The sequence below is a fragment of the Hordeum vulgare genome, chromosome 3H (genome assembly GCF_904849725.1).
Source record: "Hordeum vulgare subsp. vulgare chromosome 3H, MorexV3_pseudomolecules_assembly, whole genome shotgun sequence".
In the NCBI taxonomy this organism is placed as follows: domain Eukaryota; kingdom Viridiplantae; phylum Streptophyta; class Magnoliopsida; order Poales; family Poaceae; genus Hordeum; species Hordeum vulgare.
Genome location: NC_058520.1, coordinates 43,625,928 through 43,652,065, shown reverse-complemented (window position 1 = coordinate 43,652,065; position 26,138 = coordinate 43,625,928). Strand labels below are relative to the sequence as shown.

General features: G+C 45.2%; 3 protein-coding genes across 3 annotated transcripts; 1 reads left to right on the top strand and 2 right to left on the bottom strand.

The window, feature by feature from the left end:
• Positions 1-5,000: 5,000 nt before the first annotated feature.
• On the bottom strand, positions 5,001-9,797 carry LOC123442894 (uncharacterized RNA methyltransferase BH0687). The gene is made up of 11 exons (XM_045119071.1): positions 9,121-9,797; positions 8,857-9,039; positions 8,117-8,226; positions 7,360-7,468; positions 7,091-7,246; positions 6,646-6,761; positions 6,355-6,521; positions 5,942-6,072; positions 5,715-5,855; positions 5,580-5,632; positions 5,001-5,485 (listed from the first exon to the last, which is right to left on the bottom strand). Exons 1-9 carry the CDS (start codon positions 9,718-9,720, stop codon positions 5,748-5,750), a joined length of 1,680 nt encoding a protein of 559 aa, XP_044975006.1. The 5' UTR covers positions 9,721-9,797; the 3' UTR covers positions 5,001-5,485; positions 5,580-5,632; positions 5,715-5,747.
• A 3,084-nt stretch (positions 9,798-12,881) lies between these two features.
• On the top strand, positions 12,882-20,498 carry LOC123442893 (protein ALWAYS EARLY 3-like). The gene is made up of 16 exons (XM_045119070.1): positions 12,882-13,121; positions 14,153-14,296; positions 14,446-14,550; positions 14,642-14,704; positions 14,990-15,067; positions 15,595-15,772; positions 15,858-16,271; positions 16,695-16,778; positions 16,874-17,022; positions 17,497-17,775; positions 17,861-18,042; positions 18,124-18,406; positions 18,915-19,100; positions 19,342-19,560; positions 19,658-19,795; positions 19,888-20,498. The coding sequence occupies exons 2-16, from the start codon at positions 14,189-14,191 to the stop codon at positions 20,077-20,079; spliced, it is 2,658 nt and encodes an 885-aa protein (XP_044975005.1). The 5' UTR covers positions 12,882-13,121; positions 14,153-14,188; the 3' UTR covers positions 20,080-20,498.
• A 1,315-nt stretch (positions 20,499-21,813) lies between these two features.
• LOC123442892 lies at positions 21,814-25,735 on the bottom strand. Its single transcript, XM_045119069.1, has 3 exons — positions 25,280-25,735; positions 23,548-23,748; positions 21,814-23,272 (listed from the first exon to the last, which is right to left on the bottom strand). Exons 1-3 carry the CDS (start codon positions 25,628-25,630, stop codon positions 22,040-22,042), a joined length of 1,785 nt encoding a protein of 594 aa, XP_044975004.1. The 5' UTR covers positions 25,631-25,735; the 3' UTR covers positions 21,814-22,039.
• Positions 25,736-26,138: the final 403 nt, after the last annotated feature.

Sequence of the window (26,138 nt, the reverse complement as noted above, 5' to 3'; positions counted from 1 at the left end):
TTTTCCGTAAGGCAACTTCTTTCTTATGAGTAGGAAAATATTTTTCAGATAAGTAGTATATCATATCCTGGGGACTATGCACACAACCAGGAGCAAGAGTATTGTACCAAATCCTAGCATCACCCTTTAATGAGAACGAAAATAATATGAGGATATAGTAGTAGCGAATTTTATCATCATTAGTTAATAGGGTGTCTATATCATTTAGCTTAGTGAGATGTGCCACAACAATTTCATTTTCATAGCCATGAAAAGGATTATATTCAACCAAAGTATTTATCTCTGGGTCCACAGATAATTCATAATCCTTATCAGTAACAAAGGTAGGTGAAGTAGCAAGCTTATGATCATATTTCATTCTAGCATTCAAGGATTTTTCTTTCAACTTGCATAGTACTCCCTCTGTTTCTAAATATAAGTCTTTTTAGATATTTCACTACAGGACAACATACAAAACAAAATGAGTGAATATACACTCTAAAGCATGTCTATATACATCCATATGTAGCCTTCTAGTGAAACCTCTAAAAAGACATATATTTAGGAATGAAGGAAGTAGTTTCTTAAGATCTTCTCTATCCTTACAACCAAGAAAGTCTCTAGCAATTTCTTCACCCATAACATAACCTTCAAGTATTTGAGGCATTTTAGTTCTAGGATAGTCGTGCGTAATAGGTATTTCAATATTTTCAATAGCGAAGACTTCATAATTTTCAATAGTATCATCAGTTTCAACATGCTCAATTTCTTTAGCTCTAGCAAGTTGTTCATCAAGAAATTCACCTAGTGGCACATTATCATCAAGCAAGGTACTAGCATCACCATAAGCATCATTCATCGCAGAGTTAGCGTCATCAATTACTTGTGACATATCAGGATTAATAGCATGTGGTGGTGGTGTTGCAAGTCTATTCAAAACAGATGGTGAACCAAGTGTAGAGCTAGATGGCAGTTCCTTACCTCCCCTCGTCTTAGAAGGAACAATCTTGGTTCTTGGATCTTTTAGACTCATCACAGTTATCAATAAATAGATATCCCAAGTGACTCAACAAATATAGCTATGCTCCCCGACAACGGCGCTAGAAAATGTTCTTGATAACCCACAAGTATATGGGACCGCGATAGTTTTCGAGGGTAGAGTATTCAACCCAAACTTATAGATTCAACATAAGGGGAGCCAAAGAATATTTGCAGGTATTAGCAGTTGAGTTGTCAATTCAACCACACTTGGAGATTTAGTATCTGCAACACGGTGATCACTAGCACAATAATATGATAGTTTTGATAGCAGTGGTAACAGTGGCAGCAATAACGGTAACAGTGGTAGTAGTTGTAACAGCAGTAGCAATAGTAGTAAGTTAGCAAGCACAATATGTGGAAAACTCATAGGCAATGGATCGATGATATTGCTGGATAATATTCATCATATAACAGTCACAACATAGGACGACACAGAACTAACTCCCATTCATAGATATAATGTAGGCATGTATTCCGTAAATAGTCATATGTGCTTATGGAAAAGAACTTGCATGGCATCTTTTGTCCTACCCTACCGTGGCAGCGGGGTCCATAGGGAAACTAAGGGATATTAAGTTCTCCTTTTAATAGAGAACCAGAACAAAGCATTAACACATAGTGAATACATGAACTCCTCATACTACGGTAGTCACCGGAAAGAATCCCAATTATTGTCACTTTGGGGTATGCGGATCCTAACATGTAGTAGGTGCATATAACTTGCAAGATCGGATCAAGAACGTAGATATAATGGTGAAAACATAAACGGTTCAGATCTGAAATCATGGCACTCAGGCCCTAGTGACAAGCATTAAGCATAACAAAGTCATAACAACATATATCTCCCAACATAGTGGATACTAGGGATAAAGCCATAACAAAGCTAACTCGATTACATGATGAATCTCATCCAGATCTTCACCAACCAGCAACCCTATGAAGGGATTACTCACTCCCGGTGGCGAGCATCATGGAATTGGCATTGGAGGGGGGTTGGTGATGACGAAGACCGAAGATCCCCCTCTCCGGAGCCCGAAACGGACTCCAGATTAGGCCTCCTCATGAAGAACATGAGGTGGTGGCGGCTCCATATTGTGAAACGCGATGAAACTTCCTCTCTAATTTTTTCTACGAAAATAGGATTTTATAGCGCTGGAATTAGGGTCAGCGGAGCCACGTGGGACCCACTAGACACCAGGTCGAGCGAGGTGTGCCTGGCGCGCTCTAATGTCTAGTGGGTGCTTGTGGCCTCCCCTTTGGTGGGTCTTGGCTTCAGTATTTTCCATATATTCCAGAAAAAATCTCTAAAAAGTTTCGTTCCATTCCGAGAACTTTTATTTCTGCACAAAAACAACACCATGGTAGTTGTGTTGAAAACATCATCAGTCCGGGTTAGTTTCATTCAAATCATGCAAATTAGAGTCCAAAACAAGAGCAAAAGCTTTGGGAAAAGTAGATACGATGGTGACGTATCACTCCTCAACACTCAATCACTCTCTCACAGAAGTTGGCTTGGTAGAAGAGATTGATTGGGTGCAAATCAACTTGGGGAGGTTAGAAATCAAGATTCATATGGTTAGGGTGGAAGATCTTGATCTCAACACATGAGTAAGTGGTTCTCTCTCAGAAAATGAATGGTGGGAGTGTTTGCTTGTTCTGAGTGCTCTCTCTATGAATGAGAGGGAGGTGGAGGGGTATATATTGTCATCTAAAAAAACGGTTACAACTTCTCGATGGAACCAAAGTAAAAACTCGGTTGCACCGACTAGTGCGAAATGCTCTAACTTTAGGCTATTTGGTGAGACCGATATACGTCAACTCGGTGAGTCCGATTTGATTGGCCTAGGCAGCTCCAGTTACTCGATGGCTCCGAGATACAAAACTCGGAAACTCCAAAGTTGAATATCTCGTATCCAAAGAGTTGGTTACTACTTTTTGGTTGGACCGAAGCGAAACTCGGTTGCATCGAATTGCTAGGGTTTTGCTTTGAAATGTGTCTAAGAAAAACTCGATAGGGCCGATTGTGGAAAGTTGGTGGCACCGAATTTGACTTTAGGATTTTTGAGAGAATATATTATGAGAGAATTCTGGAGGATTTTTGGTGGCTAATCTCTAAGCACTTGAGCAACCAGATCATCATAGATACCTCATCTCTTTTTAATAGTATTGGCTTTCCTATGGACTCAAAATGTGATTTCTCACATAAATATAAAATGTAGAATCTTGAAGCTTTTGCATATAGATGATCCAAGCATCTAGGGAATCTCCTCACAATCCTAGCCAATCCATTCATTGAACTTTTCCTGAAATATACTTGATAGATTCATTAGTCCAATGAAATATATGTTATTATTAATTACCAAAACCACCTAGGGAGAAGTTGTGCTTTCATCAGTGAGGGTAATACTTATCTCTACTCTTATGCATCTCCCATCCTTTTCAGGGAAAATCCCAACGCGGCTTACAAGTAGTACGGATGCTTGCAAGAGGGATTAATCACAAGAGGGTTGTTTGTTCAAGTAAGAACAACACCCTAGCACTGGTCCACCCACGTATCAAATTATCAAAGTAACAAATGTGAATCCACCAAACATGATGAATGTGACTAGATGAGAATTCACATGTGTCCTCTAAGAACTCTTTCCTTACTGTAAGAGAACTTTTCAGCTTGTACTTTGCTATAAAAAGGATTGGGCCACCTTTCCGCACATTTGTTACTATTGTTACTTGTTACTTATTATGAATTATCTTGCTACAAAACTATTTGTCACTGCTACTTTGAATATTTGCACAGAATACCTTGCTGAAAACCACTTGTTATTTTCTTTTGTTCCTCGTTGGGTTCGACACTCTTATTTATCGAAATGACTACGATTAATCCCTATACTTGTGGGTCAGTTTTTATTTTCTAATCTTTTAGGGAGGGACGCTCGAGCCTGTCGAAGCTCCCCTGCTAGATTCGCCAATGCGTTGGAGGGCTCCCGCAAGCCGTAAGATTTTTGGCTTGGGAACATGTCAAATGGTGCATTCAGCCATCACCATGTGTCACATGCTGAACGCTTCCTCTAAATTTTTTATTTTTATTTTTATAAGCGTTTACGAGATATATATGACTTTTGGAGGGGGCGGGTTTTCGTTTGGTTTTTCCTAGATTCTAGAGAGAAAAAAATATTTTTTTAACATAACAAGGAAAAAGTACTTCCCTGAAAAATATGGATTGGCTTCCGAAAAAAACACGGTTGTGCTTCATGAAAAAAGCTGATGTGCGCGTCAAATGAGCCCTAGTCCAAGAGACATTGCATCATGTTCTGAGAAAAAAAGATTCGTTGCATCGGGGCCGAGATCCATGCACCATAAAGACTAGCAGCTCAAAAAGAGGTTGTGCACTACCACGGAAATGCATTGGAGCCCAGTTGTGCCACACACCCCTACATGAAAATAGCCTTAAAAGTAATATCAAATTTTTTTAAAAAAAACTAAAATTTTAGGATATGAAACTTGGGTGCCCATTGTATACCCGTGTTTATTTTCATGGAAAATGGGTGTCTGTGGTATCCGAGACATGGGAATTATGGTCAAACATATGTTACATTCAGTTTTTTTTTTCTACACATACGATTTTTTTGACTTTTTACTAACATTATCACAAGCACCCATTTCCCACGAAACTAAACACGATATACAACGGGCATCCAGGTTTCATATCCTAAAATTTTAGATTTTTTTAAATTTACTAATATGTTTTATAATGCTATATTCATATAGGGATGTGTGGCACCTAAGAGCCACAAACCCTCTTCCTGTAGTACGACCAGTAAAAACAAATAGTTGCTACTCCCTTTGTTCAAAATTACTTGTCACACAAATGAATAAAAATAGATGTATCTAGAACTAAAATACATCTAGATACATCTCTTTCTATGACAAGTATTTCCGGACAGAGGGAGTATAATCTTATTCATGCTAAAAATCCTTAGAGATAATTTATAAAACAAATATTTATTAAACATGTTGCCAATATAGCTTGCTTAACTTTCTAGCTGTAGCTGGTCTTTAGGCCAATGGTGCAACGGGTCATCTAGTAACGATGGATGATTGATTAATGCACATGATCCTTTCCAAACATGAACCAATATTCGGTCAAACAAATCGCGAATCACAATTCAGCTTCAGCTATGAGGGGGGCCAAGGATGTTATGGAAGCAAAAATTAAATTCGAACATCAAGAAATCCACGTGTATCGCCTGCTGCGGTGAACGTCAATAACTGTGAAGATTTCCCCAGAGTCTTCTGTTATCCTAAGGTGCGTGTAGCTCCAACGCTTCAACCACCACACAGTGGAGAAAGCCACATTCGCATTGGGTACCTCTTCTGCTTGAGATCTGCTAACTGAACAACACATTCAGCAATCAGCGTGCCTGGTTAGCTTCGAAATGGCTCCAGTAAACCACTGCGTGTGATATGCCTGATTATTCATAGAAAAAGGAACATCTTCCTCAGTTATGCATGCACACAAAGCAGATAAAACAATATTGAAAATGTTAAATCAAACAACTCACCGCGTGCATATCTACATCAAAAATAGGTGTACCCCGTTTCAGAATATGAATCTCTGAACCATGAGTAGGAAGATGGTTACAACTTATAAGAGCAGAATAATAAGTTATTATGCAGGATAAGGAAGCAAATGAAACCTTCTGGTGGCTCTAGCTGAACAGAACTGAAAATCAGCACAGCTCCAATAAGCACACACACTCAATATGAGGAGTGTGGGGAAACATATCGACAGGTATTACATGCTTCAACTCGTAGCACCCGCTCAGGCCTTTCTCCTCCTGCAGGCAAATCCATTGAAGAAGCAGCTAAGCATTGCAACAGACCCAAAATATGAGAAAGCTGGTAACAGTAGCAGCAAACATACCACACCATGACATAGATAGTCAAGATCCCGTGCACAAGTAGCTGGATTACACGAGACATACACTATTCGAGGGGCTTTAACTTCCAGCAGCCACTTGATTAATTTCATGTGCATCCCAGGACGATTAGGATCTGAAGAATTCATCGACATAAATTAGGTCTTAACAAAACAGACTAGAATTTCACCTGATTGGTCATAACTCCCTAAATTCCAAAATATTTCACACATGTCGGTTGCATAAGTTCAGCAAACAAGCAAAAAATCTATATCTAGAGGTGATATTAGCAGCTAGTGAATATTTTGAGACGAAATTCAGAAAGAATTGTGGTTTTCAAACAAAATTTCTGAGGAGAATCAGGAGAGTAGTGAATTTTGGTGCCGAGGAGTTACAGCAAATTTTAAGAAACACAAACCTGATATGATTATGTCGGGCTTTGGAAATTCCTTCCCAAATGTTACATTGATTTTGTTAAGGTCTCCCTGAACAAATGTAGCATTACTGATACCATTCAACTGAGCATTCTTTTGGGCATCCGCAATGGCTTCAGGGACAACTTCATATCCATAAACATGCTTTGCACTGGGCAAAAGAAGAATGCTTAGTAACTGTAGTTTTATGTTAACCAGATATAGAAGTTAGCCAGTGGTTGGTAGCAGTAACTAACGTGCCATCTCACAATAACTACCACTACAAGGAAGCCTACCTTCTAGCAAGAGTCAGCCCAATGGTACCAGTTCCACAAAACAAATCAAGAACAATCTCAGAGCCATCTCCTTTAAGCCCAGCAGAATCTTCAATAAGCTTATAAAGAACATCAGCCTGCAGGAAAACCACACTACTTTCAAATGCAGACATGGGGAATGTATTGATAAAATTAAAAGTACTAGACATCCAGCTATTACACCACCAGAAAATGACTTCATTCCAACAATCATATTTCTGAAATTCAGTACGTAGTTTCTTCAGCTGAGTAAATGTGCCACCTCCTCAGGGTATGCTATTTTTCAAAAGCTATTTGCATGCTTCCATTGAACTAAACGGCAAAAAAACATAGGAGACACATGACATGACATGACATGACATGCTGCAATGGTGACTGGAAAAATATGCTACCATGCTCTGATCATGCATTTATAACATAAACAAACCTGTTTTGTATTAGTCTGGAAAAAGGAGTTGGCAGATATCTGGAATGTAAGTCCTCTCAACATCTCTGTAATGGTTGGTTTCCCGTACAAGGTATATTCTTGTTCACCCACGGATGTATTGCCAACAGATGTATTCACGTTATTTACAACACTTACCTACATTAGCAGTAGATGCATATCAATACCGGTGTGGCATAAAAGAGTTCTACTGAGATATATGATTAGCAAAGTAGATTAAACAACATGTCAGGAAAGATTCAATTATGTACCACTTCAGATATTTTTGTGATTCTATCCACAAGAGGAACCAGTAGCTCAGGTTTATAACATGATGTCACAAAATTGACCATCACTTCTGGAGCTCCAGTGCTGACATTTCTGAAATAAAAAAAATGGAGTCTTTAAAGCATCCATCAGACAAAAAGATTGTTCAAAAAGTAACAAAAAGGTTGAATGGCGACTTTGTTTGGTGGGAAACAACATGACCTGTCCCTGCCTTAACAACTATACTTTCTTAACTGGAAGATTTGTAAATAATGCCTTTCTAGATATCAATATATGGCCAAGCAGCTAATGAGGCCAAAGATAAAAACGTAATTCACAGTTTATCAATTTAATTTGTTATTGTATACTAGTTTATTTGAGTGCATTGTATTAGTACCATTCTGTTTATTTGAGTAGCAATAATATTAGTATGTCTGGAACTATACCAAGCATGAAATTTGCATGCAGTAAACAGTACTCCCTCTGTTCCTAAATATAAGACTTTTTAGAGATTCCACAAAGGGACTACATACAAAATAAAATGAGTGAATCTATACTTTAAAGTGTGTGTATATACATTCGTATGTAGTCCTCTAGTGAAAACTCTAAAAAGACTTATATTTAGGAACGGAGGGAGTAGATATGATGACATACTACGAATCAGAAATGCACATCCGGATTCATGGAAAGTGAGATATACATCATCAGCTGCATTACTGTTGAATCAAGTGGGGGAAAAAACAATCAGATGGGTCACTATACCTTCCCGTTCGTATCATTAAATGCTTGAGAAACCCAGTGTGCTTGTAGACATCGTAAGGCGTGAGGCCAAGAGCCGGATCCGTCCAACTTCCTTGAACAACTGCAAGAACCTATGGAAATTAGCAATTAATCAATTCAACATTCCCTGTAATCAAACATCAAGAACGAATATGCTATGTGCTCACCAATTCAACGATAGTACGATAACATAATCACACACCCAAAAGAAAGTGAACGAACAAACAAAATCAAACCAAACTACACCAGACCGCTACCACCACCAGGTAACATGATGGTCCCAGAAATATAGCCAAGCTCAGTAATTCCCCAGCAACATAGCATTTGCATTGCAAATATGGCACAAACAGTCTAGCTTTGACACAATCAGCATAGTAGACTTCAAGTGAAGAATGATCCTAAGAGTTGAACAGATAGATCTAAGAAATATACTTCAGTATGTAAGCAAAATCATCTTAGCAATGCATGTGTGTATTTTATCTGATATAGCAATACATTACTTACATTCAGAGAATTAAAAGCCTAGCTTTAGAGTGTCAAGCTAATCAACCGGAACAGTATGTATGATGCTACCACCAAGCTAACAATATAAGTTATATATCTCTACCATCCGACATCAACAACCAATCAAAAAAAAAAAAAAAGTTGGTACTGACACACTGAATTTGATACTCTTTTTTCAGGAAGCAAATCCAGTGCATTCTCATCAACCAGTTCATTACCTTATCTGCCGGATCACTATGCAGCAAGCACGTCTCGACATGAAGCACCTTGTCAAAGAACCCCGGTGCATGCAGGCCAAGCGAATAACCATCAGTCTCCAGCTCTTCCCCCTTTGACACCTCCTCTTTCTCCTCCTTCCACTCCCTTTTCATCCACCTCTTCGTCCCAAACGAGAACTCCATCTACAAACATGGCAGCAAATGCATCACCACCCACACCCCAAACCCTTCCTAAACCCCCAAAGGCCCAAACCCAAACCTCACCTTGTTCCTGTACCGAAAAATCTCGTCGCACGGCACGATGGGCTTGAGTATGGCATCGGAATCCGAGCTCTCCAACTTCCTGGGATCAAACTTGCCGAAATTTACCAGCAAGTCGCGGACCTGAACGTACTTGTGGTGGATTTGCGCAGAGTAGGCGAGGGACTGGCTCTTGCAGCCGCCACAGTCGGCGGCGAGGGGGCAGGGGGCCTCGACGGCGTCGTGGTGCGGCGAGAGGGTCTTGAGCTTGGCGGCCTCGGCGAAGGCGCCGCGGCGGAGCCGACGGACGCGGGCGACGAGGCGCTCGCCGGGGAGAGCGCCGTCGCAGAGCAGGACGAAGGAGGAGCCGTCGACCTTGCAGACGCCCTTCCCCTTGAAGGCGAGCCCCTCGCAGGTAAGCTCGAGGATCTCGTTCTTCTTGGGGAAGTACCCCTTCCCGCGTGGACGCGGCGGCGGCGGTGGCGGCTGGGACGGGGTGGGAGCAGGCGCGGGGGCTTCCGAGGCAGCGGCCGCGATGGAGAGGAAACGGCGGTGATGGTGGAGGGGTATGCGGCGGCGGAGGAGGGTGCCGGAGAGGGGGGAGAAGGCGCCGGCGGCGGCCATCTGGGCGGTGGGTGTGGCGCGGTGAGGATTGACGGCGGACGGTGGAGATGGCGCGGCCGAGGATGGTGGTAACCACTCTGTCACGACGGGCCCACTGTTCAGTTAGCAAACCACCACACCGGTGGGCAATTTGCAGTGCGGACCCTTCAGAATCACAATATCTGATCATTTTTGGGAAAGTTGTGCACTACCCAAAAGCTATGTAATTGCCGGGTTGCATTAATATTCTAGTGAATTAATACGATCCAGCAATTGCATGCTAAAGATGGATTTGCTGATTGAATTGACATTTATTAGCTTACTATAAAAACATATTTTATTTGATAACCTAGTAGGATATGGAAGAGTTAAGATCAGTTTGAAAACCCAATATCAATTAGGGCCCGTTATGTAGCCCGGTAGCTTCCCCTCCCCCCCCCCTTACAACCCATGATGCGGAACCCACTAGTAAAAGGAAACCCGTCAACGCATTTGGTTGTTGATGGTTTTTCGGCCCGATACGCGTTAACAGGGGAGGGGGGTCCACGTCTCTAGAGGTCAAAGAGAACCATCGGGTCTCCTCTCACTCTCCCTCCCTCCCTCTCTCGCTCGCTCGCCCCCTCTCTCTCTCTCTCTCTCTTTCTCTCTCCCTCACTTTATCTATCTCTATATCTCTCTCTCTCGATTGACCGATCGAGAGGCGACGGCGCACGCCTCAACCTCCTTCACCTACCGACTAAGAGTAGCACCTCCATCTTCCTCCCACAACATCCTTAAGCGCTAGCCTTCGATTTTCTTTGCCCTTCGGCGATGGAAGTGGTTGTATCCTTCCCCAAGCTCCACTCAGATGAGTTTTTCCAAGTGGATGCCTTTCCCCTACCATTCAGATGAGTTCTTTGCAGATCCACAAATGTCGTCCATTGTGGTAGCCTCTTCAAATGTAGGACACATCTTGATATGTACTCATAGTTTACTTTGCCACACATCTGGTTTGCACCTAGAGCTATTGTTTGTTTCAATGTTTTTTAAAACATGTCACACTTCATTAGAAGCCCGCCCTAACGTTGCAATATACCCGCCATTTTTTAAAACTTTGTAACGGCTTTGCTAATCAAATTATTCCAGAGATTATTATAGCTTCATGAATCGTATTGCATGTTTGGTTCTACCCATGTCTTATTCGCCCATACATTTAAGGGATATCTACTGTTACTAGTTGTTCCCTGGTTTTGTCGTCACGTGTCACACTTTATTAGCATATTGCCTCACTTTGGCATAGGCACGTCATTCTTTCAAACAATGTAACGGATACTAATAACTGAAATATTAATGGAACGTTATATAGCTTGTCGCGCTTTATAGTGGTAGAAAGCGCGGGAAAGCTTTGCTCGGCCATGAACCAAATATGCCCCCCAAATTCCCAAGTAACATAATAACCATCTAGCACGAGGGCATCACTGCAAAAAGAAAATATACACAGATCGCCTTGTGCTTGCTCCCCACCAGACCCTCCGAAGGCAATACGACGACCCAACAAGTGTTCCCGAAACTAAAACAAGACCTCCATTCCCGCCCCTAGTTTTTAAATGGACACACTTACATTTACCCCACGGAACCTTACCCACCTCGCATATCCACCCTCACACCCGCCCTTCCCTGCTCGCCTCCTCATGCCCCCTCTTCTTCTTGTATCCTACACCCGTCAAGCCGCATGGACCACAATCGACAATCTCACCACCATCGCCTCCTCCTCCCTCGCCCCCGATGAACCTCATCCGCGGGGCCCCCAGGTCAGATGCAAATATATGGGAGAAAGATGGCCTCTTCCCAACACATAAGATGGTGAAGAAAATATCGATGGGAGGGACCGAGCCCTAAGCCATGTAATAATAAAGGAAATCATCCAAAGGGTCTCAAGCCATCCTTGTTGGATCTCAAGGGGAGTAGTGAGAGAACATAACATGATAGATGCTAGAGAGATGTAGCTAAGAGGCTAGCAACATACATGAACCTAATTGGAGAAAAGGATAGGGGATAAAAGGGATAAGAAAGAAAAGAACATGAAGTTAGGCCTCAGACCCAGTAACTCTCCACCTCCGAAAATGCTACCACCACGATGACATTCAGATTGCAGAGAACATGAATACGAATATGAGAATCAACAACAACACCAACCCAAGCCCGGCGCAGGGCCCGGATCTGCTTCCTCCCGGCCTTGCCGAATCCTTCTCCAACCACCATGGATGAGATGAGTGGAGGAAGGAAGAAAGATACACGATCCGGTTCATTATTTGAGATAGGTAAAACACAACCACTTGGGATGCAGAAAACATGGTGAGTATAGGCATGGCGGGGTCAGGGGATTGATCCCCTCTCCCGCCTCCTCGTCGGTCGACGAAGCCAACATGGAAGAGAGGAGGAGGAGCATGTTGAGGAAACGAGGAAAGAAAACTCAAACGCAAGAGAAGATAGATAAGTGAGAAAAGAGGAATGGCTCCCCCATGTCGATGAAGTTTTAGGAAGTGTTTGAATCCCAACTCAATGTCCTAATAACGTAATAAGTTTGTAGTTTTTACACAACCTCTTGAATTGTAGGACACATTTGGTCTATAGTCATGTTTTACTTTGCCACACGCATTGGCTGAGCATTGTTTGTTTTATGGGTCATTGTCGCGAATGTGTCATACTTTATTAGACCACTTCCTCACATTGTTGTATACTCTCGTATTTTCAAAACCATGTAACGGCTCTGGCAACGGAATTGTCTTTGAAACGTCGTGCGGCTTCCCGCGGTTTAGCGCTAGAAAAAGCGCGGCAAACTCTATTCGGCCAAGAACCAAACGCGTCCTCAAACTTTCCACGTAACATAATAACCATCTAGCATGGGGGCATCGCTGCAAAAAAAAAAACAATTGCCATGTGTTTTTCTTTCTTCCCCACCAACCAAAACACACCTTCGAAGCCGAAGCGGCGGCCCAACAAGGCCCAGGCCGCACGGCGTCCCTGAAACCGAAACAACAAGCACTTCCGTCGCAGACCCTAATTTTCAAACGGGCAAACTTGCGTTTACCCCCCCGAAGCCCCACCCACCTCGCACATCCGCCCTCCCACCCGGGCTTCCCTTCCCTGCTCGGCTCCTCCTCCTCTACTTGTATCCTGCGCCCGCCAAGCCAAGCCAAGCCTTCCCCACAGGCAAACACAACCGACCACCTCGCCCACTCGCCGCCTCCTCCCTCGCCCCCGATCAGCCTCCGCCGCGGGGACCCCCAGCGGCGCGTCTCCTCCCCGGTGGACGCGGCGAGGCCGAGGGCAGCAGGCGCTACGTCCCCGGCCGTCGGTCGTCGTCCACGCGCGCGGTGCAGGGGCGTCCGAGCTGCGCGTGAGGCGCTGCCCGGGCGCGCTTCTCCCCAGATCCGAGGCAGGTGAGCTTCGCCCGCGGATTGGTTGGTTGAATTTCGCAGGGTGTCGGCGTAATCTCCGGTGAGATGGGTTTTCCGTCGGCGGCCGAGGCTTCCCGGCTGGGATTTCCGCCGTGGGCTTTGGGGCGATTTTGCGGGCAATCTGTCGTGTTTTTGCTGTTCGGTTCGTCATATCCTGGCGTGTTTTCGCTTCATCCTTCACGGATTTCTCCTCTCTCTCTCTCTCTCTCTCTCGGTGGTTCGGTCGCGTCTGGGAGGTCTGTGGGGGCGTTTTTGGGCTGCTCTTGGGGAAGACGCGATGGGGAATTTTGCGGGGCTCTGACTTGCACGTTTTAGATGGTCTCTTCTCTACGAGCAGATGTGTGCTTCGGCCGTTTAGAATTTTTTAGAACCAGTTCCCGTGGAAGATTTGATTGCGAGGTTTGCCTGGGCGCTTGGAACTCTGAGATTTATGGGTCCAAGTCGTTTCGTTTGTTGAGGTTCTGAGGGGATTTCACCCGTGATTTTTGTGCGCCCCGATCTCTGATGAGATGTCCCCTCGGTTGCGCTCTGCTGTTACGATTTTGGCTTGGATTTTTGCCACATGTTTCCCCTTGCCTCTCCGATTAGTATCTGCGAATTTATTTATTTTTACCAATTTTCTTCTTCGTTTCCAGTCATGGATTAATTCTGTCATCGACTTGCAGATCTTATCTAACTCGCTATTGCTTACATTGCTATGGACAACCAAGGGTTTTGGCTACGGGCCATCAAAATTCACCCTTTTTTGGGTACTAACATGGCTAGGAGATTCAAAGTCTGTGTGATTCCCTGATTAAAGCTTGCGAAGCGTGGATTTCCTAAATGAAATCCTCTTCAGCTTTGGTTCTTAAGTAGGTCTAGATGATGTGGTTGAACTCTTCATTATGGTCTCCTTCCCTGAAGCTGATAACTTCGTTGCCCAAATCTGACTAGTGAATACTGTTTAATTGCATATGTATTAAGTATATGCATTATAAACTACTGCATACTGAGGTTGCTTTTCTGGCTTGCAGCAATATTGGGTGGGTCTCTGTTCAAAGACGATTTCAATGGGTCCAGCAAAAGGTTCTCGGACAATCCACAAGATCACAATAAAAAGACATGAGGATCAACAGCATCATGAGGATCCAACTAGTTCAAGCAATGTGAAACTTAAAGTAAGGCATAGCAAGACTTGATGATGGATTCATTTATGATGACCAGTAGTTGTAGCACGAGTACACCACATTTCCCCTTTCTTAAGATACCGCTGCACTCTAAAATAATATGTTATTCACCTGTTATTTCTATTGCACCCAAATGTTAGATTTCTCATAAGAGGAAGAGGTCAGACTTAGATCCCGTTTGGAGCAAGGATGAGCTGATGCACTTTTATGAAGCCTACCGACGGCATGGAAAGAATTGGAAAAAGGTTTGGTTCTCATATTTCCATCTCTCTGATTTTCTTCTCCCCTAGGTACCTTTTGAGGCATAACAGAAAGCTGTTTGCTGAGTCTTTTCAGATCAGTGCAGTAGTTGGCAGCAAATCGGCAGACACTGTAGAAGCTCTTTACTATGTGCATCGGGTGAGTATTTGTTCTAATGGTATTAATGTCCTAGTTGCAGAGTCTATGATCTTGCATCTTCTACAGTTTCTGGGTTTGGCAAACCAAGACAATAATTTACTTACAGAGAACATGGTATTACTAAATATCTGGAGGTTCATGTTCCAATGAACACTGAAATTTTGGTTGTAGTATAGTTCAGCGTGCAGTGATGTTTCACACTATGGTTATTGTTTAAATTGGCATGATTTAATTTGATAAGATAACCTTAATAAAATAGTTATAGACTGACGTTTCTTGTTGTAGACTTTCTTATCTCTTCCGGAGCGTGAAGGTACTGCCGGGGGATTTATTGCATTGGTTGCTGGTCATGACAATGCTTTGGTAAGATTTTGATGTTTTACTTGTTGGATATTTGAACTGCTGTGTACTTATGTCTCTGGTTATGGGAAATACCTGTACTTTATCTCTCTTTTTGGTTGGTTCCATAACATGTGAAGGTTTGTACCATATAGTTATTCTGGTTCATCATAGTTCAGTTCTAGTGTTGCCTGTAGGGCTCTACAATATCTATTCAACTAAAAATGAAATGTACAATCAACTAAGTGCAAAAGGTGGTAATGGTAAGACAAGTTTCAAACTGATGATGATTATTACTAACCTTAAGTGCTAATCTTAACTTCTGGAGTGACTTTTGACATTGCATCCATTGAACCGCGCTTTGCACTTAGTAGGCTCTGAAGTATGATTTTCTACAAATGGATGTTCATCCATCAAACATGTGGGTAGCAAAGGAAATACAGCACAGAAAATAAGTGTTAAAGCGAGGCAAATGATAGAACTTTATAAGGAATTCAACCTACTTCTGAATTTGACTAGCATATAACTTAATAAAACTCTCCCACTGGCAGGAATCTCCAAGTCATAGAGAAACTGATCAGATGGTTAGATCATCTGGGAAGGGACGGAGACGTGGAGAAGCTGCGTGGCAAAAAGAGAATGCTGCACCTCATCCTCACAATGCCTTCACAAATCAGGAAATGAGAATTTCTGGCTTTACATCTTCTTTCAAGAAAAGATACCATGGAGGCAAGTATTGCAAGACAAATATGTCATGTCCTTTTGTTTCCCCTAAAACCTAGTTTTGATAGTTTCATGTTCTTTTTATTTTCAGAACTTGTCAGGTACATCAGAAGAAATCCTGTTCGGAAACGTACTCCTCGTGTACCAGTTTTACTCCCTTTGGACATCAATGCTACGGACAACAGCACACCACAAATTAAAAATACTGTCAGTGCTACAAACAAGGCTAATGAAGAGATAAATAATGATGGAAGCTCTCCTGATGGAAGTTCAGGAATCACTGAAGCAAAGGTTGTTCAGGGTCAGACTTTCTTGGAAATCAAAGGAACTGAAGACACTGAGATATCTCAGTCCCAGCAACATTTGAATTTGAAGAAGAGAAGAATTCAGCAAAGCATGGACGAAGGCCAGACCAGTAATGTTGAGCCTGGTACCAAGATGGTGGCTGAAAAAGAAGGACATAACTTATCTGATTATGACAGGCTTAGTCAGTTATTTTCTCCAGGTATTCTTTGAAACAAATTGTTGCTCTGCCTTGTCATTGACAACAAACAGAGAGCTTCTTTCTGGAATTAACAATCATGTGTCATGTGAGTCGTGAATACTGTGATATGGTGCATTTCATGCATAAAATGGTCTGATTTATGTGTACTTATTTGGAGATGGAGACTCAAAACTCTCAGTTCAGATGCATATATAGAAACCAAACAAAATAGTATGGCAACCACTCTAGCTTATTGTCCGAACCGCAGAGTCATGAGCTAGCCAAGGAAACACATTCTAAATGAGCAACAACTTAATTTTTGCTGCTGCCTAATTGCTTTTCAGCAGAGCTTCCTTGTCACATGTGATTAACCCTCATTAGAAATGCTTAGTACTACTAATAATTATCAGCAGTGTAACATTCTGACTACTGTTTTTTTTTCAGAGGAGATGATGGTCTTAGACGTGTTGGAGAGTCTGGTGAGCGTGCCCAATGAAACGTCACAGGCCAAGATTAATATTCCTTCAGGTTTGCCAAATTTCTCCTAGTTCATCTTTTCAACTACATTATCTCAGGAATGTTGTTAATGGCCTATCCTTCCCCTTTTCCATCTAATGATGCAGGTACATGTGGAAAGAGAATTTCTGCATCATCTAACACAGAGGAGGAAGGGCTTTCTCCTGTCGATCAATCTGAACAAACGAAGCAAGATAGTGATTCCAGTGCTTCAGAGGAAAGGAAAAAAAGGAGAAAGAAGTTACCAGATGAAGAGGTAAGATATTGTGCATATTTAACTATGTTGTATGCATGCTGTGAATCCAAATTTTAGAAGGCCCCTTTCCGACTCATACAGAAGTAACAAAACACAAAATTAAGTTGGTTCATTGTTTTTCCTAATTTGAGCTAGCTGTCTTCTGTGGCAGCTTCCAGTAGTTGTACCTGTGTTCATGTTGTCGGCATTTACAGTTTGAAAGATGTTTTGATTCTTCAATCAGATGCTAACCATTCTGTATTTCAACTTTATTACGCAATTGATCAATACATTCATAAAATTTTATGCTTGTTATTCATGGGAAGTCATCCCTTATGGGTTTCCAATTGGGCATTCATTTGTTATCGATTCCTACTATTTCCTTGCGGTTATTCCTTCGAAGTGCACCTTAAAAAACTGTAAACATTTATGTGTTCTTCACTATCACTCCAGTTAGTCTAATGGCAGTTCCATTTTGTCATACTTTCCCCACAGGTGCTGGCTGAAGAACAAATCAGTTCTGGTAATACTTCAGTTATACCACAAGCATGTCAGCTTTATACCACCGAGTGGCCCTCCTTGAATTCCGACTTTGAGAAAGAAGCAGCAATAGATATACCTGAATCAACTTCAAATATTTCTGCTGAAGTTTCCCCTGATGCACCGATGGAAATTGATCCTCAAATAAATATGTCAAGGAAGAGCAAAAGAAAATTCAAAGGACATTGCAAAAAAAACTATTTGTTTTGCAATGAAGGTGCCGATAATTTACAGGTACATTACAATTTATCAATGCTGCAGATTCATATATTATTATGGGAGACATGTCTCTTAAGTTGCAAGTTTTCACTATTTTCAGGCAAAGAAATTGCTGCATTGCTTGTCATCTGAATCACTTCGTAGATGGTGTACATACGAGTGGTTCTACAGTGCAGTTGATTATCCATGGTTTATGGATAATGAATTTGTGAACTACTTAAATTTTGCAAAGCTGAGCCATCTTTCAAGGCTCACTCGATCTGAATGGAGCACAATCCGAAGGTATTAACTTGCAAACCGTCGAAGCTGTAGCATTTTTTCTTTGTCTGTTTGCATATATGTTGAAAGATTTTTTATCTGCAGTTCTCTTGGCAAGCCCCGCCGCTTTTCCAATCATTTCCTGGAAGCAGAAAAGGAAAAACTTGAGGATTATCGGCAAAACGTTAGGAAATACTATGCTGAATTAAGTGATGGTTTGCGGGATTCTCTACCAACAGACCTAGCTCAGCCTTTTTCAGTTGGCCAGCATGTCATTGTTCGTCACCCGACTACCAGAGAACTTGCTGATGGTAAAGTGGTAATCATGGAGCGGGATTGTTACAAGGTCCAGTTTGACAGCCCTTATCTAGGTGTTGATATAATTAAGGTATCTATTGTTATTTTTATTTTCTTCAACAATCATCAGTATACTTGTTACATTTTGTAGGCAATTAGACATTTAGAAATTAAGCATGCCGTCTATCTATGTCGCAGAAGAGGTCAGCTATTAGTTTTTCACTGTAGAAAGGAAGAATAAGCTTTCCTAGTCGTAAGCATTTACCCTTGCAATCAGGGTTTTATCTTGAGTTTTCCTGTGAAATGTGGGCTGAAGCTTTTGGTCCTTGACATACAAGGACTATGATAAGCAGTTTCCGTTGAAAAGTACTAATTTGGCAACAGCCTTCAGTAGATGTGGTTTTAATACATACCAATTACTATTTTTGTTATTTGGCATGCAACCATTTGTGCACTTTTGCTACATGTCCATGCATTCCTATTTGTTATTCTTATCATGGGAAGCACATGTACTTCCTTGATGTAGTCATTCAAGTATCTCAAGGTGAATGATAAATTTTTATATCCAGAAATGCATAACTGAACTTGTTCTTTTCCAGGACACTGATTGCATGCCTGTAAACTGGTTGGATAATCTGCCTGACGATCTCAAGAAGAGGAGCTCCCTCTCAAATAATGCACACCGCAAACCGGATTTTGAGCACATTCCGGAGCTTACTTCAAAGGAGAGCTGGGGTAATATCATGAATGACATTTCCGTACCTGAGCCATCCAGTAGTCGACAGGTAACATCAGATGAACAGCATAAGGTTTTATTCTGTCAAAAATCATTTCTGAGGAGCGTAGTTATTAGTCAAAGTTGAATATGCAGTGCTTATATGCAAGTTAAGGCTAATATGTAGGAGTATTTATTATGATCATGGACATCAAATACTGCTCGGTCCTTCCTGTTTTATACTAGAATCCAATTGCTTTTGATTGTAGTAGTACCTCGGGGCTAGGTCTGATTAATCTATTTATCGACAGGCTGCATATTCTGTGGGCAGTGAAATGCTACCCAGCAACACCATTTGTAGATCTACACTGCCACCATTGCATCCACTTCAGTCCGTAGACAACAGTTTACAATCTAAGGGTCGCTCAAACCACAGCAGTGGTCAGAGTGATGAACTGGATTCTTGTGTTACTGCATTTATCCAGAAATCGCTTTCACAAGCCAAACAGGTGGTTGATGAAGTCATGCAGGTAAGTCCAAATCCTTCTGGCAACTCTCAACTTCTGTGCAATCCAGGTATCATTGCATTTTTCAGCTCAATATATGTCGTTGATTTGTGTTGCTTAGGCAAGCTATGGAAATGGTAGCGAATCTGGGGATGAAGCAACACCATGTATAAGCCTGGATTCCGAAGCTGCTCTTGATGATGCCCAGCTTCCATCCACCCTGATAGAGAACTGTGTTGCTACAGTTATTGCAATCAAGGTAAAATGTCCAGAGATCCCGTCTTCTACCATATAAACTATGGTTACTATCGTTTATATCTCACTTCATCGTGCTTCTCCGATTATGCGCAGGACCTGAGCGAGTATCGGCACCCGCCTGCCAAGATAGCAGGTGTGCTGGAGCGTGCTTTCTCGATGCTGCGCCCAAGCTGTCCACAGAACCTCTCAATCTACGCCGATATAGAGAGCTGCATCGGCATGATCAAGAGCCAGATACTAGCACTTGTGCCAACAACAGCTGGCAATGCAGCTCTGGCAATGTAGTCCCAGCCGCCGCCGGAGGCACACCCAGGGCCCAGGGCCCTCCGCCGCGGGCCTTGGGTTCAAAAGGCGCTGCTGGTTTTGCAGCCGGCCCTAGGTGATTCTGGGCGATTTACCAAGACTTGTGACGGCAAATCAGGGCATCTAGAGTACAGCTCAACTCTCTGCCCTGCCGACATTAGCTTAGAAATGCAGCGTTTTGAGTAGAAAAACGTAGCATAGATGCGCGTTGCTGGACCAATTGTCCAGCTCGCTTGTAATCTCTGTATATAGTCGAATAAACCCTTCAGGGTAGGTCTGCTTGGCATGCAGACCTGAACAGTTCATTACTCACAGGAACAATAAGAGATACCTGTAATTCCAACTGGGCCTCTGTTTTTTTTTACCTCAATACAAATTTGGACGGCTGGATTTTGTTATAATTGTTTATCTAAATCTTTCTCGGCTGTCTTGAGATCTTACACGGAGATCCGTGATTATTTTTCCTTTTTTATGTTATTTGTACCTATAATATTAGGGTGTGGCTAGGTCTCAATTGATTGGGATTTTGACCAAGTCTCAGTCAAGTGACATAACATGCAAGAGAGAAAAATAATAAAAAACATTCAGATAGTCCGGCTGCTCGCGTGCTACGTCGTCTCGTCTCTCGTGGTCCATGATGCCTCTGTCCTTCCCTATCCTTTCTTTCGGATCCAAATCAAGCCCATTCTCTCTTTTTTTTCCCACACTTCTCTATACGAGATGCGGCGTGGTTGTTGGCGGCTGCTGCAACTAGAACACCCCGTCTCCCCTCCCCCTTCATGTAGCCTATCGGCGGCTGCTGCAACTAGAACACCCCGTCCCCCCCCCTTCATGTAGCATGTCCTTTCTCTTCTTCGCCGAATCGACCACTGCTAGCGTTGCGTAGACGTTGCGATCCATGGTCGAGACTCGAGATGAAGGGAGAAGTTTGGTGATGGTGCTGCAACGGAGCGTCCATGGCGCCGATCGTCGGTGACGGTGCTGCAATGCAACATCCATGGTGCTGCTCGCCGACGACAGTGCTGCAACGGAGCATCCATGGCGCTGCTCGCGAGCGAGGGTGCTGCACCACAACATCCATGGCAACGCTCGTCAGCAACGGTGCTACAACGTCGGTGCTTCAATGGGGGCGTGGTTGGGACATCGGCGTTGCGATGAAGCACCATCGAGAGCCATCGGTGCTTCAATGGAGCATCACCGGGGTCCGCTGGTGTTGCATTGACACATCATCGAGCCGCTGGTTTTTCAATGGATCATCGTCAGACCACGGGGTGCTTCAGTGGAGCGTCGTTGTGACCGAGAATCGGTACTCCGACGAAGGGAGCTGCTACCGGGCTGCTGCTCCGACGAGTGGGAGGAAGACGAGCACGTCCAACGAGAGGAGAAAGACACAAGGCGTTGTGTTGCGAGCATGCGATCGAACGGCCACGCACAGTACATCGGATGGCTAACCAGGTAGTTGATATTTTCCTAGGATCAACCGGCTGATTTGTAGTGGTGTTTAAATAAGAAAGAAAAAAGAATTTTTTGCACAAATCTTAATGTGAAATCTCATGGATATAGCATCGACCGAGACTTCGCAAGACCGATAATATTATCTTGACTGAGAGTTTTAAATCTCAGTCTATTGAATCTCATTTGATTGAAACCTACCCACACCCTTGCACTATACTGCAATTCAGAGTGACAAGAAGTATCCGTCCTACCAAAAAAACATAAGAAAACCCAAGGGCTCCTATTCAAAAACTTGAGAAACTCCGTGTATATTTTACAATCTCTGTCTGCCTATTTCACTGTATATAGAAACATATTCTGTATTCCCTGTGCCTACTACACTCGCCACTATACAAAAATCTTGCAACTCGTAACGATAATGCTGTCATTCATGTTTCTATTCATGTGTGCCGAATATGAATGTACATTGATCATGTTAGTGCAGAGCTCAGTCACGCAGCAAGCACACCCCGGAGATCATCTGCTGCAGCACGGTGAAGTGGAACTCGATCTGCAGCCGCCGGTGGGGCGCGCCGGCGTCGGCGCACCCGCTCTGCTCGATGTGCAGCTCCTCCCTCAGCGGGATGGCGGCCAGGAACCTCTTGATGAACTCCCCGCAGCACTCCTTGCCGGTGGCGACCACCGCCTCCTCCGACGATGGCGACGACTCCGGCGACGGCACGGCCCGCATCTCCGACGTGGCGTCGAACCTTAGCATGTAGGCCCTGTCGCAGCCCTCGTGGAGCCGCTCGCCGAGCGTGTCGACGACGTAGTAGCAGTCGCTCTCGGCCTTGAGCACGAAGAAGTGGTCGTTCCAGCTGACGATGTACACGTCGGCGTGGCCCGGCGCGCGGTCGGCGGCGCTGATCTCGCGCCAGATGTCGTCGAACGACATGGCGCCCGACAGCGACGCGAAGCTCTCCGGCTGGAAGAAGCCGACGAAGGCCCTGTCGTGCTCCACGGCGATGGGCCGCGTCCGCGCCGCCAGCACCGTCTCCAGGTCGAAGTGCCGGTTGGGGAACTGCGCCATGTGCGCCTCGTCGTCGCAGAGCCGCCTCCACTCCGACGAGCCGTCCCGGATGAGCGCGTCCAGCTCCGCCCGGGTCGGCATCAGCGGGTGGTTGGCGTGGAGCGCCGCCGCCAGCACGGCCACCAGCGCCGTGCACGCGCTCTCGCCGCCGGCGCTGTCGTCGCGCTGGTCAATGGACGCGAAGAAGACGGGCGTCCGGAGCCTCGTCTCCGAGTCCCGGCTCGTGAACTCGCGCGTCTCCCAGGCATCATCGTTGACAACGGGCATCTCCTGGGACAGCGACTCCCGGCTCCGCCGCCGCCACGGGAGGAACCGGCGCTTGGACGTGGACCCGGGCTCCGGGCTGGCGCCGCCGCTGGTGCTGGTGCTGGCGCTGCTCAGGCTGACGGTGCTGCTGCTGCTGCTCATGCCGCCGCTGCTGACGCTGCTGGTGTCCGAGTTGCGCTTGTTCCGGTACACCGCCACCCTGCCCTGCTTGTCGGCGAGGTCGAGCAGCTGCTTCAGGTCGAGAACCTCGTGGTACGTGGAGCTGCCCCTGTGGATCTCCCTCATCGTCGGCACCGCCGGCGGGTTCGCCCTCGGCTTCTCCCTGAACGACACGCTCCTCTCCGCCTCCGACGGCGTGCTCAGATCCACCAGCTCCACGTTCACCTGTCGTTCGTTAAACACAAGCACACGATTTTCAGAAACCAGGGCTCCATTGACGTATGTATGTATAACCCAGAGCAGTACACACGGGAGCACAGTAGGATTCGGACTCCTATCCTAGGTCGGAACCAACATGATATATACTGAAACCTAAAGCAATTCAGTACTTATATCTAGAATCCGAATTCAAAAGCAATCGCACTGGAGATGTAATTGGCCGACAATTATATTGGAGGGCAAGAGAGGATGTGAGATACAGTATATGTTTGGTTGCTTACATAAAGCATGGCATCGCTTGCCCACCCGTCCTTCTTCACCCGGATGGGGACAACCACCAGCTGCTGCAGAGGAGCGGCACCAACTTTCTGCCGCTGCTGCTGCAGCTGCATCTCCCAGCAGCACTCCTCCAGGCTGATCATGGCTGTCCCGATCTCGTCCAGCCTCACCAGGTCCTTGCCCCTCCCTTGTTCCTGGAATCCCTGCACCACAACAGCAAGCCATGCTCGTTACTTGCCAGCTCCGATGACCAAAAGCCCACGCATACACAAAGAGAATGATTTATACGGCCCCTAAAGAAAGCAGAGATGCCTTTGATTCGGTGCCCTTGATTCCGCCCTAAGTTTCATGATTGGTTGATCGATTGATTATATACCCTCAAATGGCTGCCAAAAGGTTGATCATCCCTCAAGGAACAACAATTCACTGCCCAAGGAACAAACAATTACTACTACAAGCTTGCACTCCTATGCGTCTTTTTTGCTTAAAAAGGAAGTTTCCTGCTTTGGGACGATCCTAGAATATGCTTTGGTTTCCTAATACTTTGGTGTTTCCGTTCTGTTCTGTTCCGTTCCATTCCATTGGAGCTGAAAATCTCGACATTTTTATGTTAAGAAGATGTTGTTGTAATGTACGGCGAAGGGAGATTAACACTAACACTAATTACTGCAATAGCCTTTTTTTTGTGATGCTCAAGTTTAGCCAACCACCGATTAAACCGGAACGGAACGAAAAGGTGACACCACATTGAAGCCAACCATCCGTCCAGGCATGCACACATCAACGCCGAAAGATACATAACGCAAGGCGCCATCCAACTATCAACCAAATGCATCTTTAACGTACACGAAAGCGACTTCCGGTACTACTGTTAAAACATAACGCTCAGGCATAAATGCCATGGCTCAGCACCTCATGTCATAGATCATGCTATGCTACCTAAATACAAAAGCATGACAGCCAAAAAAAGTCAAACATAATTGCCGGGCCAATAGGAGCGCCCCGCCCCACCCGGTGCTGCCGCTGCCGCCGTGCGCAGTTTCAAACCTCGTGGTGGCAGCATTATCATGCCTTTTTTTGACGAAATCGCCCGACAGGCAAGTAAAAAAAGATGTCAGGAGAACGCTTCCTGTTCAAGGTGATGGTGGATTATGATGTGGATTTTGGAGCCATGCGGTTAACGCGGCCATTGACTTCTTCTCTCCCCCAAATGCTGAATTTGCTGACTGCTAGTACTTATTACTTACTTGGCAAAAGGTATGTGTTGACCTGAGGCCTTGTAAACTACGGTCGGTCGTCAGAGACTTGCGGGTTGCAAGAAATGCTGTCCGCGCATTCGGCTTACCCCGTCGTAATGGTAATACATCATCAACGCTATCATCATTGAGGAAAAATAATGCAAGATTTGGACGCATTGGTAAAGCATGCTCGTTTATTTATAATATTATTAGAGCGTAAAGTAAAGTTAATTAGACGGACGCCTTAAACAAACCATGTTCCTGTGTTTGCTTGTTTGTCTCTCTCTGATGAGAACAGAGCTACGCCTTAGTAAGTAATTACTGTCGCAAAGGTAAAAGAAACCGTGTGTTGTTTTCAGCATAGATGGAAATCTTGCGGTATGAAATGTGCAGGAAAAACCGCGGCTTTGGAAAGGAAGACGGAGAGATTGTATTGGAGGAGGATAATTAAGCCGGCCGATTGATCTGATGTGTGTAAAAATCAAGGAGCACTCACGTATAGGATGGAGAAGAAGACGCCGCGGTCCGGCCGGCAGGGGCCGCCGGCCCCCGGGCCTGCGCCTGCGCCGCGCGGGCTGGCGCCCGGGTCGACGTCGACGCGGAAGCGGTTGGCGTCGGCGGCGGCGTCCCAGCGGACGGCGCCGTCGCCGCCGACGGGCTCGACGGCGGTGACCCCGCGGCCGCCGCGCCGGCCCGTGAGCATCTGCGAGAGCGCCCCGCCGGCGCCGGGCCACTTGACCTTGACGGCGGCGACGGCGGGGGCGGACCACGCGGCCGGCAGGCCCTCGAGCTTGGTCGGGCCGACCCGCACGCCCCGCCGCCGCGCCGGCGAGCGCCTGACCACCATGCCGCCCTCCACCTCCGCCCGCCTTTCCTTCCTCGAGCCTCCGTCCGCCTTTCCTTCCTCGAGCGTCGGTCGGCCGGAAGCTGGATGCGTCTGTGCGCGTGCGTGTGCGTGGTACGCGTTGTCGCTGGCTGGCCAGGCGCCGCTCCCAGCCGTTGGCCTCGGTGCGGGGTTGGCTTTTATTAGGCAGCGCGGCCGCAGGCGATCCCGCCATGCGCTGGGCGCGCACGTGGGGCCCGGGTGGCAGCCGGCGAGCCCGGTGGTGCCGGGAACCAGGAAGATCGGATGTGGACGGGGCGGGCCGTGGGCCCGGACGGCGCACTGCGACCAACCGCTCTGCTCGTCGACGCGCCAAAGAAAAACAGATGGGTCGAGCCCAAGCCCGACGCGGGAAGCCGCACATGCACGTTTTTCTTCCGGCCCTCCGGCCGTCCGGCGCGTTTAGTTTTTTTCCCTCTCGTCCCCATGATTGGTGGTTTCTTTTTTAGGCCCTTTTTTCGTATCATTGATG

What these genes read in the sequence shown, in the direction of transcription:
- LOC123442894 (XM_045119071.1), bottom strand. Translation starts at nt 9,720, where the DNA reads ATGGCCGCCGCCGGCGCCTTCTCCCCCCTCTCCGGCACCCTCCTCCGC. An exon ending in ATAGTGATCCGGCAGATAAG is followed by an intron (nt 8,227 to 8,856) that starts GTAATGAACTGG and finishes TAATTTCCATAG; the next exon opens with GTTCTTGCAGTTGTTCAAGG. An exon ending in TCCAGACTAATACAAAACAG is followed by an intron (nt 6,762 to 7,090) that starts GTTTGTTTATGT and finishes GTTTTCCTGCAG; the next exon opens with GCTGATGTTCTTTATAAGCT.
- LOC123442893 (XM_045119070.1), top strand. Translation starts at nt 14,189, where the DNA reads ATGGGTCCAGCAAAAGGTTCTCGGACAATCCACAAGATCACAATAAAA. An exon ending in TAGGTGTTGATATAATTAAG is followed by an intron (nt 18,407 to 18,914) that starts GTATCTATTGTT and finishes GTTCTTTTCCAG; the next exon opens with GACACTGATTGCATGCCTGT. An exon ending in AGCCATCCAGTAGTCGACAG is followed by an intron (nt 19,101 to 19,341) that starts GTAACATCAGAT and finishes ATTTATCGACAG; the next exon opens with GCTGCATATTCTGTGGGCAG.
- LOC123442892 (XM_045119069.1), bottom strand. Translation starts at nt 25,630, where the DNA reads ATGGTGGTCAGGCGCTCGCCGGCGCGGCGGCGGGGCGTGCGGGTCGGC. An exon ending in TCTTCTTCTCCATCCTATAC is followed by an intron (nt 23,749 to 25,279) that starts GTGAGTGCTCCT and finishes GTTGTGGTGCAG; the next exon opens with GGATTCCAGGAACAAGGGAG. An exon ending in CAAGCGATGCCATGCTTTAT is followed by an intron (nt 23,273 to 23,547) that starts GTAAGCAACCAA and finishes AACGAACGACAG; the next exon opens with GTGAACGTGGAGCTGGTGGA.